At 38.6% G+C, this 27122-nt stretch overlaps 1 protein-coding gene across 1 annotated transcript; it reads right to left on the reverse strand.

Moving 5' to 3' along the window:
- Positions 1–15999: 15999 nt before the first annotated feature.
- LOC143550330 ((E)-beta-farnesene synthase-like) lies at positions 16000–21787 on the reverse strand. The gene is made up of 7 exons (XM_077041001.1): positions 21639–21787; positions 21260–21557; positions 17856–18234; positions 17501–17719; positions 17265–17403; positions 16928–17179; positions 16000–16375 (listed from the first exon to the last, which is right to left on the reverse strand). The coding sequence occupies exons 1-7, from the start codon at positions 21771–21773 to the stop codon at positions 16061–16063; spliced, it is 1737 nt and encodes a 578-aa protein (XP_076897116.1). The 5' UTR covers positions 21774–21787; the 3' UTR covers positions 16000–16060.
- Between the last annotated feature and the right edge of the window lie 5335 nt (positions 21788–27122).

Consider the following 27122-nt stretch of genomic DNA (forward strand, 5'->3'; position numbering starts at 1 on the left):
GGGAATCATTCACGCACAGAAGACGTGGATTTTGTCGTGATGAAAAAGCCACACCACACGTACGACATCCTATTCGGAAGAGACGGGATGGCAAGATTCAACGCCGTGGTATCTTCAGTCCACGGCATGATGGGATGGCCAACAGCTGAGGGTGTAGCGATGATCACTGGCATTCCCCAGGTATGCATCGCATCTGTCTCATCTAAACCCAAACCGAAAATGGCTAAACCAACCATCACCGAACCGGAAAAATGGGCCTTCAATGGCAAATACCCCGACCAAGCCGTTACCATTGGACCAACAATCGTTGATCCCACCCGCACCCTACTCAAACGCTTACTGCAGAAAAACGCTGACATCTTTGCGTGGGCACCAGCTGACATGACTGGTGTACCCCGAAGTACGGCGGAGCATAAGCTCAAGTGCGATCCGGCTGTTACGCCAGTCGTACAAAAGCGCAGAGTAATGGGGCCTGAACAAACTAACGCGTGTAGAACCCAAGTCAAGGAACTCCTTGACGCAGGCATCGTACGCGTTAGTAGATATCAAACATGGGTTGCAAATCCCGTAATGGTACCGAAGAATGACAAACAATGGCGCATGTGCATAGATTTCAAAGATTTGAACAAAGCATGCCCCAAAGATTGTTATCCGTTACCAGAAATTGATCTTAAGGTGGATTCGTTGGCACCATTTCGCCTTAAATGCTTCTTGGATGCGTATAAGGGGTACCATCAAATCCACATGGCCGTAGATGACCAGGACAAAACCGCATTTCGGACGCCCGATGGTACATTTTGTTATAAAATGATGCCATTCGGACTTAAGAATGCAGGGTCCACGTACCAACGACTAATGGACAAAGAGTTTCATGCCCAAATCGGGAGAAACTTGGAAGTCTATATGGATGATTTGGTCATCAAAAGCCCCGAGCCAGAAGCGATGTTGAAAGACATTGAAGAAACTTTCAACACGCTCAGAAAGATAAACATGAAGCTCAACCCGAGCAAGTGTTCATTTGGGATGGAAGAAGGGAAGTTCTTGGGAGTCATTGTTACTAAAGATGGCTTCAGAGAGAACCCTGAAAAGGTCGAAGCCATTGTTAAAATGGAATCACCTACCACCATCAAACAGGCTCAGACACTGAATGGACGACTAGTCGCACTTAATCGCTTTTTGGCAAACCATGCGGATAAGTCATTTCCTTTCGTGTCAACATTGAGAAACTGCTTAAAGAAAACGCACTTCCGCTGGACACCAGAAGCGGAAGCAGCTTTTCAGGAGATTCGGTCACGCCTGATCGAACTCCCAACACTTACAGCACCACAAGCGGGAGAGGAGTTAATCCTATACCTTTCCGCAACAGATAGAGCAACCGGGGCAGTCCTGCTAATAGAACGAAAAGGCATCCAGATGCCAATCTATTATGTTAGCCGTGTACTAACAGACGTAGAAACCCGGTACTCTACCCTCGAAAAATTGGTCTTAGCACTTATACACGCTTCACGCAGGTTAAGACGATATTTCCAGGGCCACCCAATCACCATTCTCACCAACTTCAAACTCTCAAACGTTCTAGGCAAACCCGAATTATCGGGACGTCTAGCCAAATGGGCAATTGAATTGGGAGAATATGCAATTAAGTACAAGCCAAGACCAGCCATAAAAGGCCAGGTCCTGGCCGATTTTATTGCAGAAGTCCCCGCTTCGCGGGAGAAAGAGTGCCAGGAGGAGGCTCAACCCTCCCCAGCACAGGACATCAATGATGTCTGGCGACTCTACACTGATGGAGCAGCCAGTAACGAGGGTTCAGGCGCAGGGTTAAAATTAACCAACCCAGCAGGCCAAGAATATACTTACGCTATTCGGTTGGATTTTCCAAGTACGAATAACGAAGCCGAATATGAAGCATTCTTGGCCGGATTGAGAATTGCGCGTAAGATGGGAGTGAAAAACTTGGAAGCCCACGTGGATTCCATGCTGGTGGCCAACCAAATAAATGGGACGTACACGGCTGTGAACGACACAATGGCCCTGTACCTCGCCCAGGCAAAAACCCTTATGCGTGATTTTAATGATTGTAAAGTCATACACGTCAAGCGCAGCGAAAACAAATCTGCGGATGCGTTAAGCAAGCTTGCATCACTAGCCTTCACCCACTTGGGAAAGGACATCCACATTGAACTCCTCGAAGCACCATCAGTCCCGCACAAGGAAATTTGCGTCATCCAAACCGGTACAGAAACGTGGATGACACCAATAATAAATTACCTTGCAGCAGGAACACTACCAGAGTCAAAAACATAGGCAAGAAAACTACGCTGTAAAGCACTGAATTATCAACTCGTCAATGACATCCTTTACAGACGTAACTTTCTTGGCCCACTCTTAAGATGCGTGGACAACCAAGATGCTGACTACCTCCTAAGGGAAGTACACGAAGGCATCTGTGGAGTACACGCAGGTCCCCGCGCTGTTGTAGCCAAGCTAAACAACGCGGGATACTTTTGGCCGGGGATGCATACGGATGCACTGGCATACATCAGAAAATGCAGGTCTTGCCAGCTTTACGCACCCAACACGCACCGCCCGAAGAATGAACTGGTTCCAGTCACTTCTTCATGGCCATTTCAGAAGTGGGCCATCGATGTGACAGGCCCATTTCCTACAGCAGCAGGAAATGTTCAGTTCCTAGTGGTAGCCATCGACTACTTCACCAAGTGGATAGAAGCAAAACCTTTAGCCCAAACAACCGCGAAACATATCAAAAAATTTATTTGGGACTTTATTATTTGTCGTTTTGGACTTCCACAGAATTTGGTGAGCGATAACGGCACCAACTTTGCTGACAAGAAGCTACAACAGTGGCTAAAAGAACTTCAAATCACCCACACCTTTACCTCAGTGGCACACCCGCAAGGTAATGGTGAGGTGGAAAGAGCAAATAAGAGCATTGTCGAAGGCATCAAGAAGAGACTATCAGAACACAGATCCGGCTGGGTGGACGAGCTTCCGCACGTCCTTTGGGCAAACAGAACGCTGAAGAAGGCCAGTACGGGAGAAACCCCGTTCAGCCTCACTTATGGCACTGAAGCCATGGTCCCGGTCGAAATTGGTCTACCCTCACCAAGGGTCTTGAGTCAGCCAGAAGACAATGATGCGGAAAGACGGTTGGATCTTATGCTAACCGAGGAACGTAGAGACTTAGCCGCAGTGCGTGAAGAGAACTACAAACGACAAATGCAAAAGTACTACAACACGCGGGTAAAACTCTGCAACTTCAATATAGGAGACTACATACTGCGTAACAACGAGGCTTCAAACCAAGAGCGCCCGGGAAAGCTGGCCCCGGTCTGGGAAGGGCCATACATTATCAAAGAAGTCCTGGGAAAGGGCGCATACCGGCTCGAAAGGCTCGATGGCACTCCCATCCCAAGAACATGGAATGGAGCTCAATTACGCAAATGTTATATGTAGATCAATTCCAAAACTTGTAAAGAAAAGGCCTAGAGCCACTTCTAATGGAAATGATTCTCCTTTCATAATGTGTTTACCTTTATACTTATGAACTTCCCACTGGTGCCGGTATTTACCGCATAAACGGGAAGAAGTAAGTCGTTACGTGTGGAAGGCGGCAAAACCCGCATAAACACAACGTTAAAAATAGGAGAAACCTACACGCAGGTCAGATGTAAGTAAAGTTTAGCCATCCTTGTAAGTGCAAGTGACGGTCTTACCCGCACAATCACGAACAAGGAAGCAAAACTTCAACCTATCATCTACCACGTTCAAAGGTTATCCTAAAAAAAAAAAAAAAAAAAAAAAAAAAAAAAAAAAAGATAAGGAAAACCTACACGCAGGTCAGATATGGGTAAAGTTTAGCCATCCTACTAAGTGCAAGTGACGGTCATACCCGCACAATCACGAAAGAGGAAGCAAAACTTCACACCTATTATTTACCACGTTCAAAGGTTAACTTATCCTCAAAGATAAGGTAAACCTACACGCAGGTCAGATGGTAAAGTTTAGCCATCCTACTACGTGCAAGTGACGGTCCTACCCGCACAATCACGGAAGAGGAAGCAAAACTTCACACCTATCTACCACGTTCAAAGGTTAACTTATTCTAAACACTTGGAAAATTGCTAATTTAAACTAAAGTATGTAAGTCATATAACGTTTATAAAGCAAGGAATCCAATGAATCAAGCGGTCTTAGCCGCACAAAGATTTACATTTCATAAATATTCGTTACAAGAATGGCCGGGTAACTACCCGCCTACAAGAAAGTAAATCTATACAAACTAAATCTATCCTAGCAGCGGGAAGGGATCTTCAGGATCAGGCTTCAGGGCCACTTCCACTTGGACCAGCGCCGTCAGTAGAGCGTGGCTGTTCAAGGAAAGCCTTAAGGATAGGCAGCCCATCATCAGCAGCAGCAATTTCATTCACCTTCTCCACCACCGGATGCGGGAAGGCGGCGTATTGATTTACTGCTTGGTCATATATGGCTTCAGTATCTACATTGTACAAAGGGAAGTTGGATGGCGGGACGCCTTTCTCAACAAACCCTAGACCAAGCAGGAAGCCGACCCGTTCCCCATCCTCGTGAGAAGCGTTGAGGGCTGCGCTCATTGCATCGTCGTAAGATGTCTCTGAGAAGACCCGATGCACAACCTACATAAGAAAATATACAAGTGTCAACACCCTATTTACAAAGAAAAGCGTGAAGACATGAAGATAGACTTACCTGAGACAACGCTTCTCGAAGAAGCCATTCCTTGGCAACCAGAGCTTCTTGAAGGGCGGCTTGAGCTTGGGTGCAGGCGCGTTCGGCTTCGCTTTTGTTAAGGTTGGCAAGTAGAACTTCCTTTGCGGCAGCCTCTTCGACGCCCTTAAGCTTCCGCTCGGTATGGTCAAGCACGCCCCTCTGGTCCAAGATCTCCTGGAGCTTCTTGGCATCTTCCATCGCCAAGGCATCATGAGCACGTTGGAGAGCCTCTAATTTGGCCTTGAGCTCCTCATTCTCCACGCGTAAAGGCTCAGCAACGGCTTCAGCCTTGGTGGCCCTCTCGGTTGCGTTCCTCGCAGTCTCCTTAGCCAGGCGAAGCTGTTCGTTAACAGCTTGGGCAGCCTTGGAGCGGGCCTCGAGTCGCGCTTGAACCTCAACCTCGAGGGCCTTGAAGGCCTTCTCCTTCTCCGCAGCAGCTGCGGACAGCTTTTGGTTCTCCTCCCGAAGAGCCCGCGCTTGAGATACTTCCTTGGCGCGAGCTGCTTTCAACTTGTCGTTTTCACGACAAAGCAGCTCGACGCGCGGCTGCATCCGGGCTTGGAGAACCCGAAGCTCGTTGGTTAGCCTACCCTCCTGGTAGCTAGCCATGGCTTCCCCCAACGCACCATGGGGAGCAGCGTGGCGAGCTTATTCCACGCACTCCACAGGGGTACGAAGGGTTGTTCCTCGGCGTATGTTCCATCGCGGAACATACACTTCATTGGAATCCGACACTGCAGAAAACAAAAAGCAGTTAGGAAAAGATGATAAAAAATATGTAGAAAAATGGGCCAAAAGAACCCTACGCACCTGTAGGGTCAATTACAGGCCGATAGCCGCCGAACCCATCACCTGAACCCAATGGAAATCCATCCAAGAGGTCAGGCAGATGGGAAGGTGGCGGAGAGATGCGAGAAGCCCCACGCGTACCTGATGGGCCGGCCGTCGTTGCCGGTGGCGGAGGCATAGTAGCGGCCGCCGTGGTCGCCGTCGCGGTCGCCGCCGCAGAATCTGCGGCAATCGTAACCGCCGGCTCGGTGAAAGATGCTGTAAAAATTGCACTTACCACCGGCGGCGACGTCATCTCGGCTGGAACAGTCGGCTCAAAGGAGTGAGCAACTGAACCAGCGGAAGCAGGCGCAGGCGCCTGGGTCGACGCCTCAGGTAGGCTGACCAAGCCTACCGTCATTGGCGGAGAGGTAATACTCGGCCCCTGACCCTGGAATGCGCCAACATCCACGCCTGCGTAAAGAAGAAAAGTGTTAAAAGACGGATTAAACTACGAAGATAAAAGCTAAGAGAGTTGTACTTACGGGTTTTCTTGAGCTTGAACGTACGGACGGGCGGGGACGAACCCGATGGAGCCGGTCTCTTGATGCCGGTCACCGTCGTCGTCATTGGTTCTCCGGAGGTAACAGTCGTAGCCTCCGGAACAGTGGTCTTCTCACCACCGGGGTTCCCCGCCACCTCTTCACTATCTGACTCAGTGTCAGATAGGAGCACTGGATCGGCTGTGGAGGCCGCCTTCTCCTTCCCTTTCCCGCCGGCAGCCCTCTTCTTCCGCACTAACGGAGGACCATCTGCGGATTCCTCAGAAGAAGACAGGATGTCAGGAATTCCAGCAGCGGGTACAGCACTGAGGGGTGGAGGAGAGAATAACGCCTTACCTGGCCGCCGGTGGCTCAGGATCTCGTGGCCCAGCGGATAGACCTCCACAAACCGATCCGCTGTTTGCTCCAGGATGGGCAACTCGTTCTCGTCAAGAGCACGAGTACCCACCCGCACTGAACCGTCAGCTTCCCGCGGGTACAGGAGCGACTCCAAATTGTTCCCCTCTGAAAGAAAAGAAACAGTTAGAAGATAAACTCATATCAGCAAGAAAGACAAGACATACCATAAGGAGTAGAGTTCAAACCGTATTCGAGAAGGATGGGAACCTGAGACGCCTCCTTCCATACCCGGCTCATCCCCAGCATCACCATCCCGGACTCCGCAAACCGGTAAACCGGAGATTGGACCCGGGATATCTTCGCAAACCATTCCGCCTCCTGGTAGTTGGTGGCGTGGTGGCTCAGAATTGCTTGGCCATTTTTAAACTTCATGGCAATGGGGATGGCGCGGGCAGAAATGTAGAAGAACTCCCGCTTCCACGATCGGAGACTGCGCTCGGTCGCGCAAATCTTCAAACCCTTGATCCGGGTTGTCAGGGTGTACCACCCCTGGATGCACCTCCAAGTATAGAAGGTCATCAGGCGGTCCACATAGGGCTCAATGCCCAAAATCCGGCACACCCACTCGAAATGGCGAATCTTGGCGATCGCCATGGGGTGCAACTCGGTCAGATGAACACCGTGTCTCTCAAGGACACGGTAAACAAACTTTGTCAATGGGAACCTAAGATTCCCATAGACAAAGAATGCTGCATAAACCCCGATCTTGCCTCTGGGGGCATCGTACACGGTCTGATGGGGTTCAGGAAACTCAGGCTCGAAAGGATCGAGCATGAACTTCCTAACAACATACCGGTACTGATCGCCGGGCAGAGCACACTGGCACTCACCAGCAGTACTCTTATCATCGGCCGAAGACTCAAGATCACGAGAAGACATTTTGCAGAAAGAAAGCGATTTCGGGAAAATGCTTGCCTGAAAAGGGGAGTATTTGCCGGAAATCGCTAAGAAGAAGAAGAGAAGGGTGAAGGTGTGGATTGCAAAGAGCCCTCTCCCCCTTTATATACTAATCGCAATTAATGCGATGAATTTAATGCGGAGGAGAGAGAAATCGAAGGTGCAATGAAACTATGACACGTGGCAAAAAGCAGGCTGGCAACAGCTGTTGACAGGACGCGTACCATTAATTTCGCGGCCACGCGCCCGAAAAATCGCGCCCACGCGCCTGAAAAAGCGTCTGGAATGACCATGTACTGTCACGTCACCATAACTTCCTGCACGTCCTGACACAGTCAGAAGAAACCGTCGCACGACGTTTCAGATGTTTGGACTGTTCCTATCTTTCCACCAACTCTTCGAATTTCGAATTTCAAAATTCAAAATTCAAAAAAAGATTCAAATGTAAGCGGGAAAATACCCCTTACCTTGGCAACCAAGTAACCGTAAGACGGATGCGGGTACAGTGTTAAGGCAAAACCCTTCACATACCTAGCACCCGCAGGGAATTGAACCCAAGAATAACTTGGCAACCAAGTAACCGTAAGACGGATGCGGGTACAGTGTTAAGGCAAAACCCTTCACATACCTAGCACCCGCAGGGAATTGAAGCCAAGAATAACTTGGCAACCAAGTAACCATAAGACGGATGCGGGTACAGTGTTAAGGCAAAACCCTTCACATACCTAGCACCCGCAGGGAATTGAAGCCAAGAATAACTTGGCAACCAAGTAACCATAAGACGGATGCGGGTACAGTGTTAAGGCAAAACCCTTCACATACCTAGCACCCGCAGGGAATTGACGCCAGGGGTACCTTGAAAGTAAAGTAACTGTAAGACGAGCGCGGGTACAGTGTTAAGGCAAAACCCTTCACATACCTAGCGCTCCGCAGGGAATTGAAACCAAGAAGGATCTTCTGGGCAATGCTTGTGGAAACGGAAATAACATCCCCGCATAGCGGGAACGTCGAGAACTACATTGTTTGAGGCTCCAAGATGGAATTGGTGGTTTTAACATAATTGATCACTATGTTCAAAACTACCAAAACCTCAGGGAGAATCCACACAAGTAGTACTCAACGCTCCTGACTTGCGAGGAGGTTACATACTTACCCGCATCATACCCAAAGATCAAGCAAAAAAATCGGGAATTTTTGCAAGTGACATTAGGAAACCCGCGGGAAGAATCCCCACGGAGAACCTTAAAACTAAAAACCTTTTTCAAAACCCCTTGCTTAAAGTCCAAAAGTTCACCTCACTTTATTAAACATTCATGAGAAGAACATTGGACTGGGGGGACTTGAAGAGGTAGGTCCCAGCAGAGCCCAGTTGGTCCCGCAAGACTCACCTTGAACAGGGACGTCTGCGCAAAGGCCATCTGCTCCCGCAGGACCCACCATGCTCAGAGAACCTTACGCGCAGTACGCAAGCTGTACACGCAGGGAAAGCCTCCCAATGGTGAAGTACCCCGCCTGTTCCCTCAGTTGCGGATACAAGCCATCAGGGAAGGCTACCCGCAGACAGCAGGGCTACACGCACAAGACAATAGCTACTTCAGTAGTCACATGAAGGAATGAGCAAGGCGGGAACAATCCCGCCAAAATGAGCCAGTCCGTATGATTCTGAAAGATCTTTTGTACTATACCTACCAAGGTATGGATAGGACAGACAATCTGACCAGAACAGCCCATGAGCCAATCACAGGGTGACAGCTCACCGACAACAGTACGAGGAGGAGCACCCTCTAGTACTGTTTGTCACTATTAGCCGCTGCCTACTCACCAACTCTTACTGAGGGGCATGCGCAGCCTACAGTTGGTAGAATAGTGTTACTGTTGGCCGTAACCTATTCACCAACCAGCATGGCCTGCGTATAATCCACAGTAGGTGGGACGTGCATAATCTACAGTTGGTGGAATAGTGCAGCCGACTTTGTTACTGTTGGCCGTAATCTATCCACCAACCAGTATGGCCTGTGCATAGTCCACTGTTGGTAGAACAGGAATACTATTCAGCCGGCTGTACCTTCAAGGAAACCTACCTTCGGCTATAAATACTCCAACATCTTGGAATGGTAAGGGCATCTGATATCTCAATCTTATCTAGCAATCTCTTAATATACTCTTATATTCAGAGCAACCTAGTCTGATTCTCACGCCGGAGGGTGGTCACAAGGAGGAACCCCCCCCCTTCTCAGTGACGAGCTTACGGTGTCTGTTTTGCAGGTCTCCTGAAGAACAATCTTCTCAGCTAGATCTCATCCGTGGGAAACATTACTTAACCCCCAGATTATCTATAATCTGTCCAGGGTTCACCTAGTGTTTCTTCAATAGTTGATTTCCATTTGTATGACTTTTCTTCATAATCCTTTTTGTTTTATATTTGAGCTGACCATCTTTGTCCATCGATCTACTCCTACACAAAGTGTGTTTGTGTTTCTCGTGGTCAAAATCGTGTCTCACTTTTAATATTATGAAAACTTACGTTATAAAGTCTACTTTTATATATAACTTGATGTTAGCTAGATTTGATAATAATTATGATGTGTCGATCAGTTGTAACGATTCGACCATAATCTTGATATCATAAGGCAGTCGGTTGATATCGATTTATTTAAGATACTGTACTTATAATGACCCTCCCTATTAGACCGTCCGCTATGGGCGTGGTGGATGGGGCGCGGAGGGCGCGGAACACCGCAGAGGGGCGCTGTTGAAGCGGGCGCGGAGGGGGGGGGGGGCGCCGTTGTGACGACCGTTACGGTTGAAGCGCTCTCTCTCTCCATCTCTCACATACACACATACATATATATGCTTATATATATATTGGGGTGCCCAAGGGGCATTAAACCATAGCAGGGCGGGCTTCGAAGCCCTGTTTTCTACGAGATGATGACGTGACGTTGATGTGGCACTGTTGAGGGCTTCGAAGCCCCCCACCATAGCGGATAGCCTTATTGTAATTTGTAGTCCACTATTGTAGCCCAAATAACAGTCCACCAGTTACTATCTCAACACAAAAATAAATTTAAAAATGTGGAGTAACCCGACCCGACTAACCCAAAACCCGATTAACCTGAACCTTAATAAGGTCGGTTAATGGGTTAGTTTTTTTTTTAACCCGACAAACATCATTCTTGTTTCTCGTGGGCTTTTCTGATTCTTTTTAAGGTGCTTAATCTAACTTATGGCCCATTCTTATTAACCTCACGTGTTCTTTCATTCAAAAGAAACAAACTTTTGTTATCTACTATTATAATAAACAAAAATGTTGTTGTGTCAAGTGACACATATTTGGCCCATCTTTATGACACTTGACAAAACATTATTTAACCACCTTAATAATATCAACTAACGACCTTAAGTATTTTCCATTTTTTTAAATTTGTCTTCTTTTGTTTACAAGTTCTCAAATTGAAATTAAAAATTATTATTGTTTTATTAAACTATCTTTGTTAATAAGTATTATTAAATTAAAAATTAATATTATTTTAATGATTTTAACACCATTACTTATGAGTTTACTAACATGATTTTCTCCATAATATTTAATTTTAACTAAAAAAATTGTTTCTTAATGAGGTCCTTTTACAATATTTGTTTTAAAATTTTAATATAAAATTCCTTTGTTTTTTTCGATTTAATGACTTATAAAAGATAATGGTCTTTTTTTTTAATTGTAAACTCTATTGTATTCCATAAAAAAATTAATAATAACATGCTCAAAAGATTAGAAACTAATTTTTATGTAATCTACTATTATAAGGCTGGTGGGGGTCATTCGTTATAGTGTGGCCATCACGCGTGATGGTCACGGGAACACCGCCGCCGGTCCTCCCATCACGCGTGATGGGGAGCCGGCCGTGATGGCCATCACGCACTCAATTCCGACCGTTGGAGCATGTGACCGTTGAGAGGAGATAAAAAAAACTTAATTAACCTATATAAATATAATCAAATCCATCTTCAAATCCAACTCAAATCTAACTCAAATCCTCTACTACAAACAACATTCTAACATCAAATAAATTGAGGGTTCAAAGAAACGTGGCTCGGGTTCAAAGAAAACCCAATCCCGACCAAAGGTTTGACAAAATCTTGGCGAGCCGGCGAGATTCCGATTACAAGATGAACCCAACACAACCCAACCATTCCAACAACAACATTTTCAACCACAACCGTTCCAAAACCAACCATTTCAATCTCAAACATTTAATTCACCGTTTTCATCGACACCGTATCAAAACCAACCGTTTATTCCACCTTTTTCTAGCCAAATATTTCAAAATAATCCTTTTGAAACGTTTCAATCTCAACCGTCACAAACGTCCGTCGATCCTTTAGAGGATAACAATGTTATACATCAATTTGCACGTGCTTTTCGTGATGAAGATGGCGATGTGGATGAAGATGAACCCGCGGAGGAGGATGCCATCGTCCGTAGACCTTGGTCGACCGCGGAGGAGGTCGCCTTGACCAAGGCTTATTTACACGCCTCCGAAACAAAAAAACACGGAAATAAACAAAAACGAGAGTTGTTATGGAGACGTGTTATTGCACATTTCGAAAAACTTCCCGGTGCAACCGATCGAAACATGGATCAAATGACTTCCAAGTGGGGAGATTTGAATAGAAAAATGTCAAAATTTAATGTTTGCTACATCTAATTGGTAATTATTTTTTTAAATTTATTAGTTAATTCTTTTTTATAATTTATTACTCTATTTTTACAATTTTGATATATATATATATATATTTTTCGAAATGTTTTGTGGAGCCGAGCTCCACAAAGCGGAGCGAGCGAGGCGACTATCATAAAGAACGCCTTGAGCAATTTTATCAAGATTTTCCGACATAAATCTTTTCCCCACTTGGATGCGTGGGAGATTGCGAGACACCACCCGAAGTGGGAACCGGTTCCCGTGGTCGACATGGACGGACCGACGGCTCCAAGGAAAAAAGGATCTTCTTCAAAAAGATCAAAAACTTTCGATTCCGGGAACTACACAACGTCTACCGACGACTTGTCAAGCAACACCCGAACATGAACTTAAACGATCAACCCGGAGACGATCCCGACGAAGACACACCCACACCCACACGGCCACATCGCAAGAAAAGTGGGGAATCGTCAAGATTAGGAAAGGAAACGGTCGGCTAAGTTGGCGGAAATGGTCGAGACGAAGGAGCGAAAGCAACTAGCTCTTGCTTCAAAATTAAAACGTGACGAGGCGTATATCAACCATTTGAATGAAAACCAAAAAAAACGCCGATTTAACATTTATCGTACAACCACACGAACATCTTAACAAACTCTTTAGATCGATCCTACTTCAACGCAAACGCGAGCTATGCGAGAAGTGGGGTTGGGAAGCGCCGTAGGTTTTTTTTAATTTATTTATCTTTGTAATATTTATTTAATCTTATTTTATTTTTTATTTAATTTAACCTTGTTTTAGTATTTATTGTAAAAAAAATAAAAAAATAAAAAAAAATTCCATCACACCACCACCCCTACCAAAATTCCATCACTAGTGATGGAAAGTGGTGGGGTGATGTGGCACACCGTGATTGGTGGTTGCAAGTTATGGTTTTTAAACCACCCCCACCCCCCTAATAAACAAAAATGTTGTTGTGCCAAGTGGCACCTATTTGACCCATCTTTGTGACACTTGGCAAAACATTATTTAACCACCTTAATTAATATCATCTAACCACCTTAAGTATTTTCTATTTTTTTTAAATTTGTCTTCTTTTTGTTTACAAGTTCTCAAATTGAAATTAAAAATTATTATTGTTTTCTTAAACTATCTTTATTAATAAGTATTATTAAATTAAAAATTAATATTATTTTCATGATTTTAACACCTTTGCTTATGAGTTTAATAACATGATTTTCTCCATAATATTTAATTTTAACTAAAAAAATTATTTCTTAATGAGGTCCTTTTACAATATTTGTTTTAAAATTTTAATATAACATTTCCTTTGTTTTTTACGATTTAATGACTTATACAAAATAATAGTCTTTTTTTACTAGAATTATAACTTCTATTGTATTCCATAAAAAAAATTAATAATAACATGCTCAAAAGCTTAGAAACTAATTTTTATGCAATCTTACTATCTTATGTTTTTTTTTATTAAACTTGGTTTATTTCACATAAAAAAGAAATGTTTAAATGTTATAAATTTTGGACAACCATCCAACAACGGTAATTTTCATTATCGATCATGCGATGCTACATGCTCATGTGCATCAAATCTAGATAAATACCTTTCAGGAAAAATACACGTGAATGCGACCAAAAAATATCTGACTGTTGCTACTATCCAAAACCTATAATGGTTTAATGTTTGTTTGGGATGTTGTGTTGCTTTGAAAAAGTGAAGCCAAAATATATGACGGTCGCTACTATCCCCAACCTATAATGGTTTCATGTTGTTTGGGATGCTTTGTTGCTTTGAAAAAGTGAAGCAGTTATTTATATTTAAGATAATGTTTTTTATGTTTTAAAGTATCTTTTCAATTTTTGTGGATTAACATTGTTTTAAACTCTTAGAATCCGGTGTGTTGCTTATCTTTGTTTTAAACCTTTTCAATTTATATTGCTTTATAATATAAATTTATATTGCTTTATAATATAATGTTTTTATTTTAAATTTGTGTATTGTTTGGTTAAGTATTTATATGACTTGCATCACTTTTTTTTAAACACTATTCTTTTTAAAAAAATATAAATCCCTATATCAAATTAATATTAGTACTAAATAATTTAAGTTTTTAGTAATAATCGTGTGTTATTAGTAAGAAAAGTTTGATTAAATAAATTTTTGTAGTAGTGTATTTTAGAGATTTATGTCACATTTTATAGATTAAAATCGGAGATAGAGTCAATTTTCTAATATTCGATGAAGAGGATAACTAAAAATGTTGCATATAAAGAAATTTTTAGAGATTAATAAAAATTTACCATTTAATTTTCTTTTTCTTTTTTTTTATTTTATGAAAGTTTATTTTATTTTTATGATTTTTTTTATTTTATTCAACGTTGTAATACATTTTCATATTCATTCATCTAATACCAAATTAGTATAAGTATTTCATATTGTTTTGTTCTTTTGTTAATGTAGTTTGCTCAACCCGTGTATACACGGGTATTTAACCTAGTTATTACATAAATTAATATCTGAATCAAAAATTTTCATATTATCCATCATAAAACTTGATTAAACAATATTGTTAAACTATGCACTTTATAGTAAAAAGATGAAGAATAATAATATTAGTAATAATAATAGTAATATATATGAAATATTAGTCCATAAAAGCCGACTTAAAACAACTCAAAAGTATATGAAATACTTATATTATTTATATTGAATTTAGCTCATATCAATGCAGTATAAAACATCACATAAAAGAAACATTATCAAATATTTATATGATTGTATAACTAATATCTAACACAAATCTGACCAAACAAAAAGTCAAAAGACTTTTAAGACAATTATGAAGAACCACAAGGTTCTAACTATATCAAAATATCATAAACAAAATCTGATATAACGAACAACCACACGACTATTTAAACTTTAGAACCATATTTGAAAATAATTAGATTTATGACTACATTTGTAAAGAAATTAAAGACTAATTTGATTTAATCAAAAACTTTTACAACTTTACAAAATCACGAATATTGCTGAATCACATGATTTGGACAACAAAGAGTCACAAAACTCTATACAACTACAACAAAGTCTGAAAACAAGAGTTACAAATTCAAAACAAATCTAATAAATTACTATGATTTGCAAGTATATGTAATAAAGTTTTGAGAATATAAATATTGATTTGATAAGGCAATGTGTAAAGCTTTTTAAACTATATGTTGGGATAACAATGCTAAAACTTTAATTACTCCCTTGGTTTTGATAATGATCACGATTATGTGATGTCTTGTAATGTTACTTGTACATTAATGATGATTTCGTATCACATACATGTTACTTGTATACTTCTTAGGTTTTTGTAATCTTTCGATTATCAATGCAATCATTCGATTTTGTTTAAACATTATTTGTCATTTGTGTTTGTATTAATTCGCTCCATATATCCATTTCGGTGCAATTGATCAAGAACGATTTCAAAACATTATGATATCATTTATTCAATTATTTGACCGGTCACCATTTGTTTCAGTTTTTTTAGAATTAAAAGTTGGCCGGATGGTTTGATAAATGATATATTAGAAAAAAAAAGCAATCACAACTATAAAAACATATCAAATGTTAGGCGTGGATAATATTTTTCTTAAATTCAAAGCCTTACGAGTAATAGAAATAAATCAAATTCTTTTTTAGATTTATTTTACCCGGTTATTTTGCGTATTTATAGGTAACCGGTTGATCTAGAATTGGATCAACTATCACTCAGCATAAATGAAAACGACAATTACATTACCAAACAACTATATCATAAGACAAGCAGAATACAGATTCTATGTGCTTAGTACCTGGGAACAACATACTATCTATGGCCGGATTTATGCCCTATCACACATGCAGCAAACTAATGAAACATAAAGTATAGCAATGATATTTGTAAACACCAACAACCATCATGCATTTGATCTTGAATCTTCAATAGGTATAGGGTAGACCAAGATAGATTTGATGTGATTTATTATTTCTTTGCCGGCATGTGTGTAGCCGTCGTTGACTTTATAAAGGAGATCACATGCACGCGCATAGTTGATTATCGGTGTAAGTAGAGGGAATGGGATTTCAGTTGGCTTGAGCGAGTCTCTATTTATAACTTTCCATGCATCTTCAACTTTATTTGATATAAATTCACTTGCTTCTTTCTCGGACGCGCCAGTTTCCTTTTGATAGCATTCAATGCTTGAAGCAACATGACCTCTTTCTTGTTCCTCCTGCATAAATCATTTCACATTATTAGCACGTGTATCACCATCCTAATTGGAGATCATGAAGATGAGTAGAGATTGGCGGCCACCAGTCATCTAATCATTTGCAGATTAAGGTCACGATCAATTAAATTAGCAAGCGCACTAAATCAGTTGAACAACATGAGTCTTGTTAATCATGCGAAATCAATTGAACAATTTAAGAAACTAAGTACCATCAATGGTGCGACATCAATGGTTGTAAGAGACAAAGTTAATTACTGAGTAATTGAGTCGTATCATCATTTAGTATTGTTTCATTTGATTTTTGTTTTTTTTATCAAATAGAGAACATATATATACAGACAGAGTAATTATATAACTATTACTGAGTAATTAAATGGTATCATTGTTCAGTAATATTTCATTCAATTATATCAAATATAGTAATGCTATTGTTTTTAGTCAATATATAACCAGAGTAGTTGTATATCATTAGTAGAGTAATTGTGTGTTCTTTTGTAGCGTAAACATTTTGTAACTAGAATAGTTGTATGTCTATATATATGCGTTTAGTACCTCGTGTGTGGTAATGTCATCCATTAGTCTTAAAACCAAACAAGCGGCTTTAACAATAGGAGGATACGTGGCTACCCACTTAAAGGTATCCTCATTGACCAAATTATCGGACCTACCGACATAAGCTCTCGCTATCATCACGCCGTAGGTACAAGTCTTCATTGAAACAGACAAATACTCTTCCAGACTTGGCATATACCCCTCTTTTAACCATTTGGCTTCTAATAGGTTGTTTTGAATAATATCTTTTGCCTGTATTACCAAATGAGTGGTTGATACAACCATAAATTATTTGTCTAGTTAGACAAGACTAACATTTATAATATAATTAACATACCATCTCAATCACATAGGGAATCTGGTATGCTTTTCCTTCCTTTTCAAGTTCTTCCTCCATTTCTTGGTGATGGCTCAAAAGTTCTTGATATATTAGTTTCATATATTCTGGAAGTGTATCCATGTAGCCCATTGACCATCTGATAATATTCAATTAACAAGAAATGATTATAATTATCAATTAATATAGAGGGTATTCTTTAGTATATGAAAGAGTATTTGATGCATATTGTGCACCTTTCAACAGCATCGGTAAAGATCTTGAGTTCTTCATAAGTACCATAATTATCATACGTGTCATCCAAAACGATCAACCACATAGAAGTTTTCAATAGGAAAATTCGTGTACGAGAATGATGAGGCTCGTAATAGACTCCTAGTATCCAAAAATAGCCTTCTATCAACCTGTCTCGAACATATGGTAGTTTTTGTTGCATGCCCAAGTCCTTCCACCATCTAAACAAATTAATAAGAGTAATTAGCCATATTGAAACACACTATAACTGATTAGTATGTTTGCGTGGCTTGATTAAGTTAAAGATTATTTATTACTACTAAGGTAAAAATAATGTTCTTTGGTTGTATTACGTACTTGCAAAGTTGCCTAAGTTCCTCCTTGTGTATTGATTGAAGCAGATTAAAATCCAACTTTGCAAGCTTCAACAGGACCTCATTGTGAGAAGCTTCTTGTTGATAAATAGGCATGTAACGCACGGCCTCTACCCTTGGCAACCTTTTCCGGAGTGGTTGCTTTAGTGCTTGTTGTATTTGGGTTCTTAATAAAGAGTCACAAGAAGGATCCTTAGCTATGATAGCAAGGTGAGTTTTAGTGAACTCAAGGGCAGCATCTAGTACCTCTTCACCTTCCACCCTCATATATGATGCTTCGTACAAAGAAAGCATTCCTTGAGCATCTTCACGTAAAGATTCCTTAAACTTTCCCTTATCATTCATACGGTTCTTGAATATTCCTGTAACATGCAACCCTCATATTAGCGCTAGAGTCCTACATGAGAGAAACACCAGGAAACTAATGTAGCTCTTTGATGGAAATAGTGCCCTACATTTATGTGTTGTGGTTCAAAGACCCAGCTAGGACAAAACGAATTAATATGAGTTTTCAGCGGTGGATTTAGAAAAATTCTTTTACATGTCAGAAAAATTTTGGATGTCAGTTGTACACCACCAAATATTATAAAAAAAAAAATAGTTGGTTGCAGCCCAATCGGGTCGCGCCACATAAAAAGTAGGTAAACCAAAATAAATTTTCTGAAGTACGTACATGATGTTGGAAGTAATTTCCAACTTGATAGGCCCATCACGTGTAGGTGATCAGGTTGGACCTATTGGGCCCATGGAATTAAGTTTTATTATATCTGGTAATGTTTTAGCTAACAAGTTAGGTTAGTCTATATAAACAAAGATAGGTTAGACATTATAGAATGTGAGGTGTGAGATACAACCAAGTTAGGGTTTATCTAGAGACACACACGAGATGTAACCGAGTTAGGGTTCATCTAGATGTAACCAAGTTAGGGTTCATCAAGAGTCAAACCAAGTTAGGGTTTAAGATATTGTAATCAGTTTTTTGAGTTAGATTTTCTGATTAATATAAACAAGAGTTATTTGTTTATTCGTATTTGATTATCGATCTGGGACTTGAATTGGTATCAGATCCAAGTTCAAGAAATCGATAATTGGTTGGCGGCGAGCGGTGGTTTGAGGAGGAGCTATCAATCGGCGAATATCAGAACCAAGTTTGGTGCGTACTGATACGTCGGAGTAGCGGCGTGGGTACGGAGGTGCAACAAGGGTTGTTAGCATTCAGTTCTGGTTTTGCAACAGCTAAAGTGTCGACGCCATAGGATTTTGATCACCAAGTTGGGTTCTGTGTTGAAGTCACTTTTCACAAGCAGGTCAGTCATAGTCGAATCTGTAATGGCGATTTGTTGTTCGGCGGAAACAATAGGGAGAACCAATGGAAAGCTCAGTAACGTTGGTTGGGTTCTGATTGCATTCTTTTGTTGAAGTGGGGTTTCTTGTTTTGCCATTAATTAACCCAAGGAGGCTGCTAAAAAGTCACGGTGGTGTTACAAAAGCCAAAAGTTCAAAAAGGATTAAAAGCTTGGCTTAGTGGCTTACAAAGGAAGCTAGAAGGGTTACGAAGAAAAAACATAATATTTTAAGCAATTTATTTTGTTTGAAGTTCAAGTGGTTTACGAGCAAACGGATTCAGTTTTGAAAAGTTGTTCAGATTGAGTTGTTCATATTCTTTCAACGGGCTGAAGCAAGGGATTGGACAAACGGGTTTAATTTAGAGTTTGTTTTTATACGAGTTGAACGAGTTATGTTCTGACCAAGGGTTTGATATTTTGGACCGATTTGGAAACTTAAGAAGATCAAGAAGACTAATGTTCGTTCGATTAGGTGACAAGGAGCGCAACCAAAGGAGTGGTTATGCGAGTTCATACGACCGAGTGAATGGTCGGGGACGGGGTCACAAAAGATGTCGAGTTCGGGAAAGCCGAAAGAGCACAGTCATGAATCAAGAGAAGTTCTGGGAGATCAAGACCAAGATGGTTGTGAAAGCCAAGAAGGTCAACATCATGGTTCGAATCAAACATGTGAAGAAGACAAGTTTGGAGACAAAGATTCACCTATTTCGAGTCGGAAATCAGGGGGGTGATTGTTGGAAGTAATTTCCAACTTGATAGGCCTGTCACGTGTAGGTGATCAGGTTGGACCCATTGGGCCCATGGAATTATGTTTTATTATATCTGGTAATGTTTTAGCTAACAAGTTAGGTTAGTCTATATAAACAAAGATAGGTTAGACATTATAGAATGTGAGGTGTGAGATACAACCAAGTTAGGGTTTATCTAGAGACACACACGAGATGTAACCGAGTTAGGGTTCATCTAGATGCAACTAAGTTAGGGTTCATCAAGAGTCAAACCAAGTTAGGGTTTGAGATATTGTAATCAGTTTTTTGAGTTAGATTTTCTGATTAATATAAACAAGAGTTATTTGTTTATTCATATTTGATTATCAATCTGGGACTTGACATGATCTAGTAATTTATCTACTATTAACACCCAGTAAAATTTAAATAATTAAGCATTGACAAATTACCATCAAGTAATCAACAATAAAATCCACTAAACAACTGAACAATCTAGTGACAAAAGCCTAAAAATATATAAAAAAAACAATAAATATAAAGATAAAAATTTAACATAATTGAGAAGATATATATACAGTTAGCCATCGTATTTCACTTGATGTTCATCATCATATATGGCAAAAGCCTGACCCTATATTTCACTTGGAATCTAATTATTTAGGTTTAAACAATTCCAGGCTTAGCTTAGCTTAGCTTAGCTGGCTGTTAAAGGCTTTTACCTTTTGAGAAGAAGACGAAGGTTTTAATACTGGCATGGGGATAGACTATTCTTTTGGTGTACTTTAGAAGGAGGAAAAGTGTAGAAGTTGCTATTCAAAAAGGAAATATAGAAAAACAAATCACATGGGCTTTAAAAATTTAACTATTAAAATCGTAACATGGATTTAGTTTTTTTATTGGTATATTTGTGGGCTTAAATATTTATAAAATTATATCAGCATTTAATTGGGCTTCATTATTTATATTATAATTTTATTTATAAAATTATAAATTTCTAATTTGGTTTTTCCTTGGTCTTCAAGTTTCATTGGGGTAGGTGTTAAAATTTATTAGGAGTCAATCACGTTAAAATTTGTTTGGGGTCAATCAGAGTTTTAACGTATATATGGCACTATATATATATATTTTCCATCGAAGCGGTAGACCCCATGGTCGAAGAGTGCATTCATGGCTCGATGTTTAATAAAATATGTAAAGGAGAAAACGGATCCATACGTATATACATTAAGCTTCTTGCTTTTTATATATTGATATCATGTTCAAGTACGGTTGTGAGGAAGTTAAGAGACATTAATAAACTTGTAACTACATACCTGATGAAACGTTGAAGCCTTCTTGTCGAAGGAGTCGGAACCAAAGAGAGATACTTTGTAGGTTATTTTGATCGGTCCACTTTTCTCTATATGTAACATAGATGTGTTGCAAGGCTTCCTCGATCTCCTCTTCAAAATGATAGGCAACACCAAGGCGTTGGACTGCGTCAATAAGTTCCATCAACTTCTTATGTTGTGTTGATTCATTAGAGGAAGCTTTGATCATTAGCTCTTTTCTAACTTCTTCTTTGAGCTCTTCAATAACTTGTTTCTCCATCACTAAATCTTCTGGTTGCACCTAAAAAATAACTTAATTCAATGATGATTTTCTTATTATAAATGAACGATTAATTAAGCAATCAAGTAGTGACAGAAAAACCTTGTCAGGTGTAAGAAACTGACCCCCCCACATGCTAGCACTAAAATTCACAGTGTGGCGTATAACATCTTTCTTCTTGCTACTAACATCCACACCATTCGATGGTAAGAGTGAAGAAGAAATGGAAGTTGCCATATTAAAATATTCTTAAGAGTGAGGCTAAGAAAATTTTGAAATCAGGTTCACCAAATATATAGGCAATCCAAGCTATTCATTTGGGCTTCACAATTATGACATTAATTTTGTTCTATGAATAAATAGGAGGGAAAATGTGTAGAATTGGGTAGTAGTATTTTTTATTTATTAATTTTTTTTACAGTATGTCATGTTGCATTAAATTTAAAGTTGTTTCATTCAAAGTGATCAAACACATAAAGACGTGTCTTGACATCAACATTTGTTTATATCTTTCACATTTGATACTTTTGGTTTTCAAGCGTATGAGGCTATGAAGCTGCTGTCACGCTTAGTAATGTTATGACATCACGATCTATATATGAATATTAATTTTAAACGACTTTGTTTTTCTATTCAAAAAAGGCTAGCGGCACAGCTTGTTATTCGTTTACTTCTATATTTCGCTAAGAAAGAAAGAAGGAATTGAGTCTTTTCACGTTACGGAAAAAAAGATGACCTCTTAGTCAATTTTGACTGGATATCAATGTGAACGCTATTTTTAATGAATAAAAAAGAGAGAGAACCTAAAAAGGTTGTGACTAATGTGTTTGTTGTTACAAGAAACAAGTTCAAAGGTGATTGACCAAGTTCCCTGTATAAGTTACCTTTTTAATGCTGAAAGTAACTTTCGATTATAGTATTTGCTAGATCGTTGCTATGAATAAAACGCCACCATTCAAAGAAAATATAATATAAATAATATGTTATAAACACAAGAAAATACAAGGAATCAAGCTATGATTGACCCGTTTTCTCTCTATAAATTAGTTTTTTAATGCTAAAAGTAGCTAGCTCATTTTGAAAGTTAAAAAGAGCTTCTCGTAGTTCTGACAACTAAAGAAAAGCTATTTCGGCGTTTTTAGGCATTCATTTTCGCGTTCACATTAGATTCTGAAAGCACAATTTACTACTTGCAATTAATTTAACATCCGATTGTACTATACACACAAAAGGTTTAAGTTCAGAAGAGAAATAAGATTACTGCGAGAAATACGAGAAATGGATATAGGCCACTAGTTTTATTTTAGGTTTTAAATGTTTAAAAATAAATGAAAAAATATAAATGCAACAATAAATGTATTCTCTCTTCAATTAATATAACTAATATAACCATAATAAATCACTCTCTAATTAATATACCTAACTAATTTAACTATAATAATTAAAAAGATAAAAACACTAATTTAGTTTTATATATTATTTATTTACCCCCTCTTCATTTATCTAACAAAAATACAATTTATTCATATAATGCTATTTCTTTTTTTTTAAAAAAACAATTTATTTCCACTCAATTTATTAGCATATATCAACACGTAATTTTAACATTAAATATCAAAACATAATATATTTTTTTCAATTGATATACTTAAAAAAACTATTGTGATAAATAATAATAAAAAAAAATATCATACAAATGTGTCCATTAAATATAAACAATAAATATACAACCTACACAAAATTATATAACCTATACTTGTTAATGTATGAATAAATTGTATTTGTGTAGAATAAAATTTTCAAATGTAGGTTATATATTTTTCGTGTGTGGGTTATGCGTTGTCATGTGCGTGTGTAGTTTATTGAATTTTGTGTATCGGTTATATGTGCGTGTGTAGAATAAAATTTTCGAGTGTAGCTTATATGTTTTCTTATTCTTAGAACAAGTGTAGGTTATATGTTTTTGTGTAGGTTGTGTACTTTTTTGTTGATACTTAATACAAACACGTGTAAGATAGTTTTTTGTACTATTCATCATAATGTAACTACGTGTTGATGAATATTAATATATTGCGTTAGAAGAAATTGGTTTTGGATATAAAGAAATTTTAATGTATGAATAAATTGTACTTGTGTAGAATAAAAATTTAAGAGAGAAAAAATAAGTTAAAATAAATAAATTCTTAATATTTTCCAATTATAATAATTTGATTAGTTATATTAATTGAATAGGTTAACTATTATTAGTTATATTAATTAAAGAGATAGCATACATTAATACTTTCCTAATTTATCTTTAAGCATTTAAAACCTAAAATAAAATTTGTGGTCCATATTCATTTCTCGCAATAATCTCATTTATCTCATTAACCATCCCCTACACACACACACACATAGTTATTTTTTCGATACCGCCATCTAATCATCGTCGCCACCTCCGTCACACCACCTGATCATCGCTACTACTGCCACCACCACTATTGCTGCCGCCATTGCCATTTTTTCCTTGGTACTTTTTTTCTTTATTTTAATGTAGTGGTATTTTTGTCATTAGCATGTCATTCCTGCTTATTTTTATGTCTACAACACAACAAAAAGTAATGATTTATTCCATTTTAATAGTTAAACTAAACAAGACAAAGAAAGATAATAATTGAAGAGGTAGGTCCCAGCAGAGGTGGTTAGGACCCGCAAGACTCCCTTAAAAGAAGACGTCTGCGCAGTTGAACACGCAAGACTCCTTAAACGGACGTCTGCGCAGTTGAACCCGCAGACTTCACCATAGGGACGTCTGCGCCGCGACCTACCAAACCCGCAGGACCCACCACGCTCAGAGTTGTGACGACCTCACATGCGGTACGCAAGCTGGTCCCGCAGGAAATGCCTCCCTATGGTTTCCAAGTATCCGCCTGTTCCCGCAGGTGCGGATACCCGCCATTAGGGACTGGCCACCCGCGCAGCATGGCTACACGCATAAGGCTCAAACTCGTAATAATTCAGTAGTCACCTGAAGAAGGAATGAGCAAAGCCGGGAACATTCCCGCATAAAGGCGGGAGGGGGAAAGAAAGATAATAATCAATTTTATTCATTTGTCCATTTCATTCACTCTTCTTTTTTATTCTCTCCAATCTATTTCGTCATACTAAATAGATCTTTATAATAGTGTTAATGCAATCAATATGCCGCTTGGTAAAAGATTGAATAGTAGATTTATAAGATTATAGATGAGTTTTAATTAGTTATATAAAGGTCAAAATAGAAAAAAATGTTAAGTTAAGGTGATTTAAGTACACTTCCAGCTTGAATGCAATGAATTATATATATATATATAGAGAGAGAGAATAATAAAAAAAGATAGAGATTAAATAAAATAAAATTAAGAAATCTTTCAATTTATTCGAAATTAATAAACTGCATACGTATAGTTCGGAGAAAAAAAAAGAAAGACTGTTTACATACTCCAACCTGTTATGAATATCTATTTCGCAATCAAGATTTACCAATCTAGATCTTCCAAGCAAGTGGATGAGCACTTTGTCAAACTTATTGATAATGTGCCATACTACATGACCATCAAATAGTTAATCTTGTCTAGATAAAAATGCACCTCATTCATAGACATTGATAAGTGATACATTTCACTACTTTCTCTCTTTGCTAAATTTTCTAAAGTTCTCAAGTTTTAGCACTAATCTTGTGTTAATTCTTGTAAAATCATAACACGTTATTAGCACGAGCAGCTTATATCCTAATCAAGAAAGGTATTAGACACAAAGGTATCCACATAAACATCATAAACACTTCTTTAATTTTATATATTATACACACACACAGATACATATATAAAGTAATACCAATAATAAGTAAGAATAAAGAATGTTATTAAAATTTGACAACAATAAGACTACTAACAATCTAACTTTTATTTATGCATCTAACATTTAATTAAGCATAAAACTTTTACTAACTTTTATTTACGCATCTAACTTTTCATTATGCATCTAACTTTTACTTTCATCGCAACTAACTTTTATTTATATATACACGCTAATATTTCAGTTAAAGCTTACATTTATTTATGTTTACTAACATTTTTATTCTTATCATTGTGCGTACTAATTATATACTTTATAAAATAAACTTCATTTAATATTTTATTTATTATCTTACTTTAAAAAAATTAATATTATATATATATATATTGTGTGTGTGTGTGTGTATAACCGTTATGCAACGGTTATAACGGTAATATAACTGTTATCAAACGGGTATAAAATTACCCTATAAATTTTCAATTTTCAATCTCATTTCTTTCACCATAAACACTCAAGATAATTTTCAAGAAATGATCCATCCGGTTTTGGTGTTAGCCACCATAATGCTGATAATCCTATTGTTCTTAATTTGTAATCTTCCACCTAAGAAGTTTGATTTTTTCATTTTCCTTTATCTATTTCTAGCTCTACCTTTGTATTTTCTTTCAATTTTAAGAAGTATGTAATCCTAATGTTTATCTTATTTGTGTTTAGTAATAAAATGGCAAACATCACAAAACTTGAATTTCCGGCTCTTAACATCACCGGAGATAATATGCCGTGGACGGCACATGTTAAACGACATCTCAAATCAATGGGTGTTTTGAAAACGATAATGGAGGGAAATAATTGCGAAGAACAAGACAAGGCAAAAGCCGATGTCTTCCTCCACAAACACATTGACGAGATGTTACAATTTGAGTATTCAAATTGTGAGGATCCATACGTTTTGTGAAAAGATTTAAAAAGCAGATTTGACCATCAAAGGGAAGTTCTACTTCCCACTGCTAGAGATGAATGGAACAATCTCATGTTCCAAGATTTCAAAAAAGTAAATGAGTACACTTCTGCTTTGTTCATAATATACTCAACGCTCTGATTTTGTGGGCAAACTGTTACTGAGGAAGATATGTTGGAGAAAACTTTCTCCACATTTCATGCATCAAATATAAATTTGCAATAACAATATACGTTGCAAAATTTTAAAAGATATTCCGATCTAAATTCATTTATCCTCGTAGCAGAAAAGAATAACGAGTTTTTAATGAAAAATCATCAACCTCGTCCCACTGGATCACTAGCAATCCCATAAGCAAATGTTGCTACTAATAATGATACTAAAGGCTCTGGGAAAAAGTGGGTACGAGGCCGTGGTCGTGGCCATTTTGATAAAGGCCATTTTAATGGTCGAAACCGTCTTTTCAAAGGTAATAATAATTACCGAGGAAATTTTCATGGCCATGGACGTGGTCGTGGCCGAAATCAAAGAACTACCAATTATCACGCTCCACAAAATAACAATTCCAACCAACACAATAAATGGAATGAAGCTAGTAGGTCTGAAAACAATGGCACTTCCTGTTTTAGATGTGGTAGTACAAACCACTGGTCAAAGGCTTGTCGCACAGCTCCACATCTATGTGAACTTTACCAAGCCTCTCTCAAAAGAAAAGAAAAGGAAGTGAACCATGTGGATAACTTTGATGATCTCGGTGTTGAGCTGAACACTGCAGACTTTGATGTGGAACTCTGAAACAAATGTTGCTTGAC

This window comes from Bidens hawaiensis, unplaced genomic scaffold, assembly GCF_021521415.1.
Source record: "Bidens hawaiensis isolate Kalapana, Puna unplaced genomic scaffold, B.hawaiensis_p1.1 tig00016006_1, whole genome shotgun sequence".
In the NCBI taxonomy this organism is placed as follows: Eukaryota; Viridiplantae; Streptophyta; class Magnoliopsida; order Asterales; family Asteraceae; genus Bidens; species Bidens hawaiensis.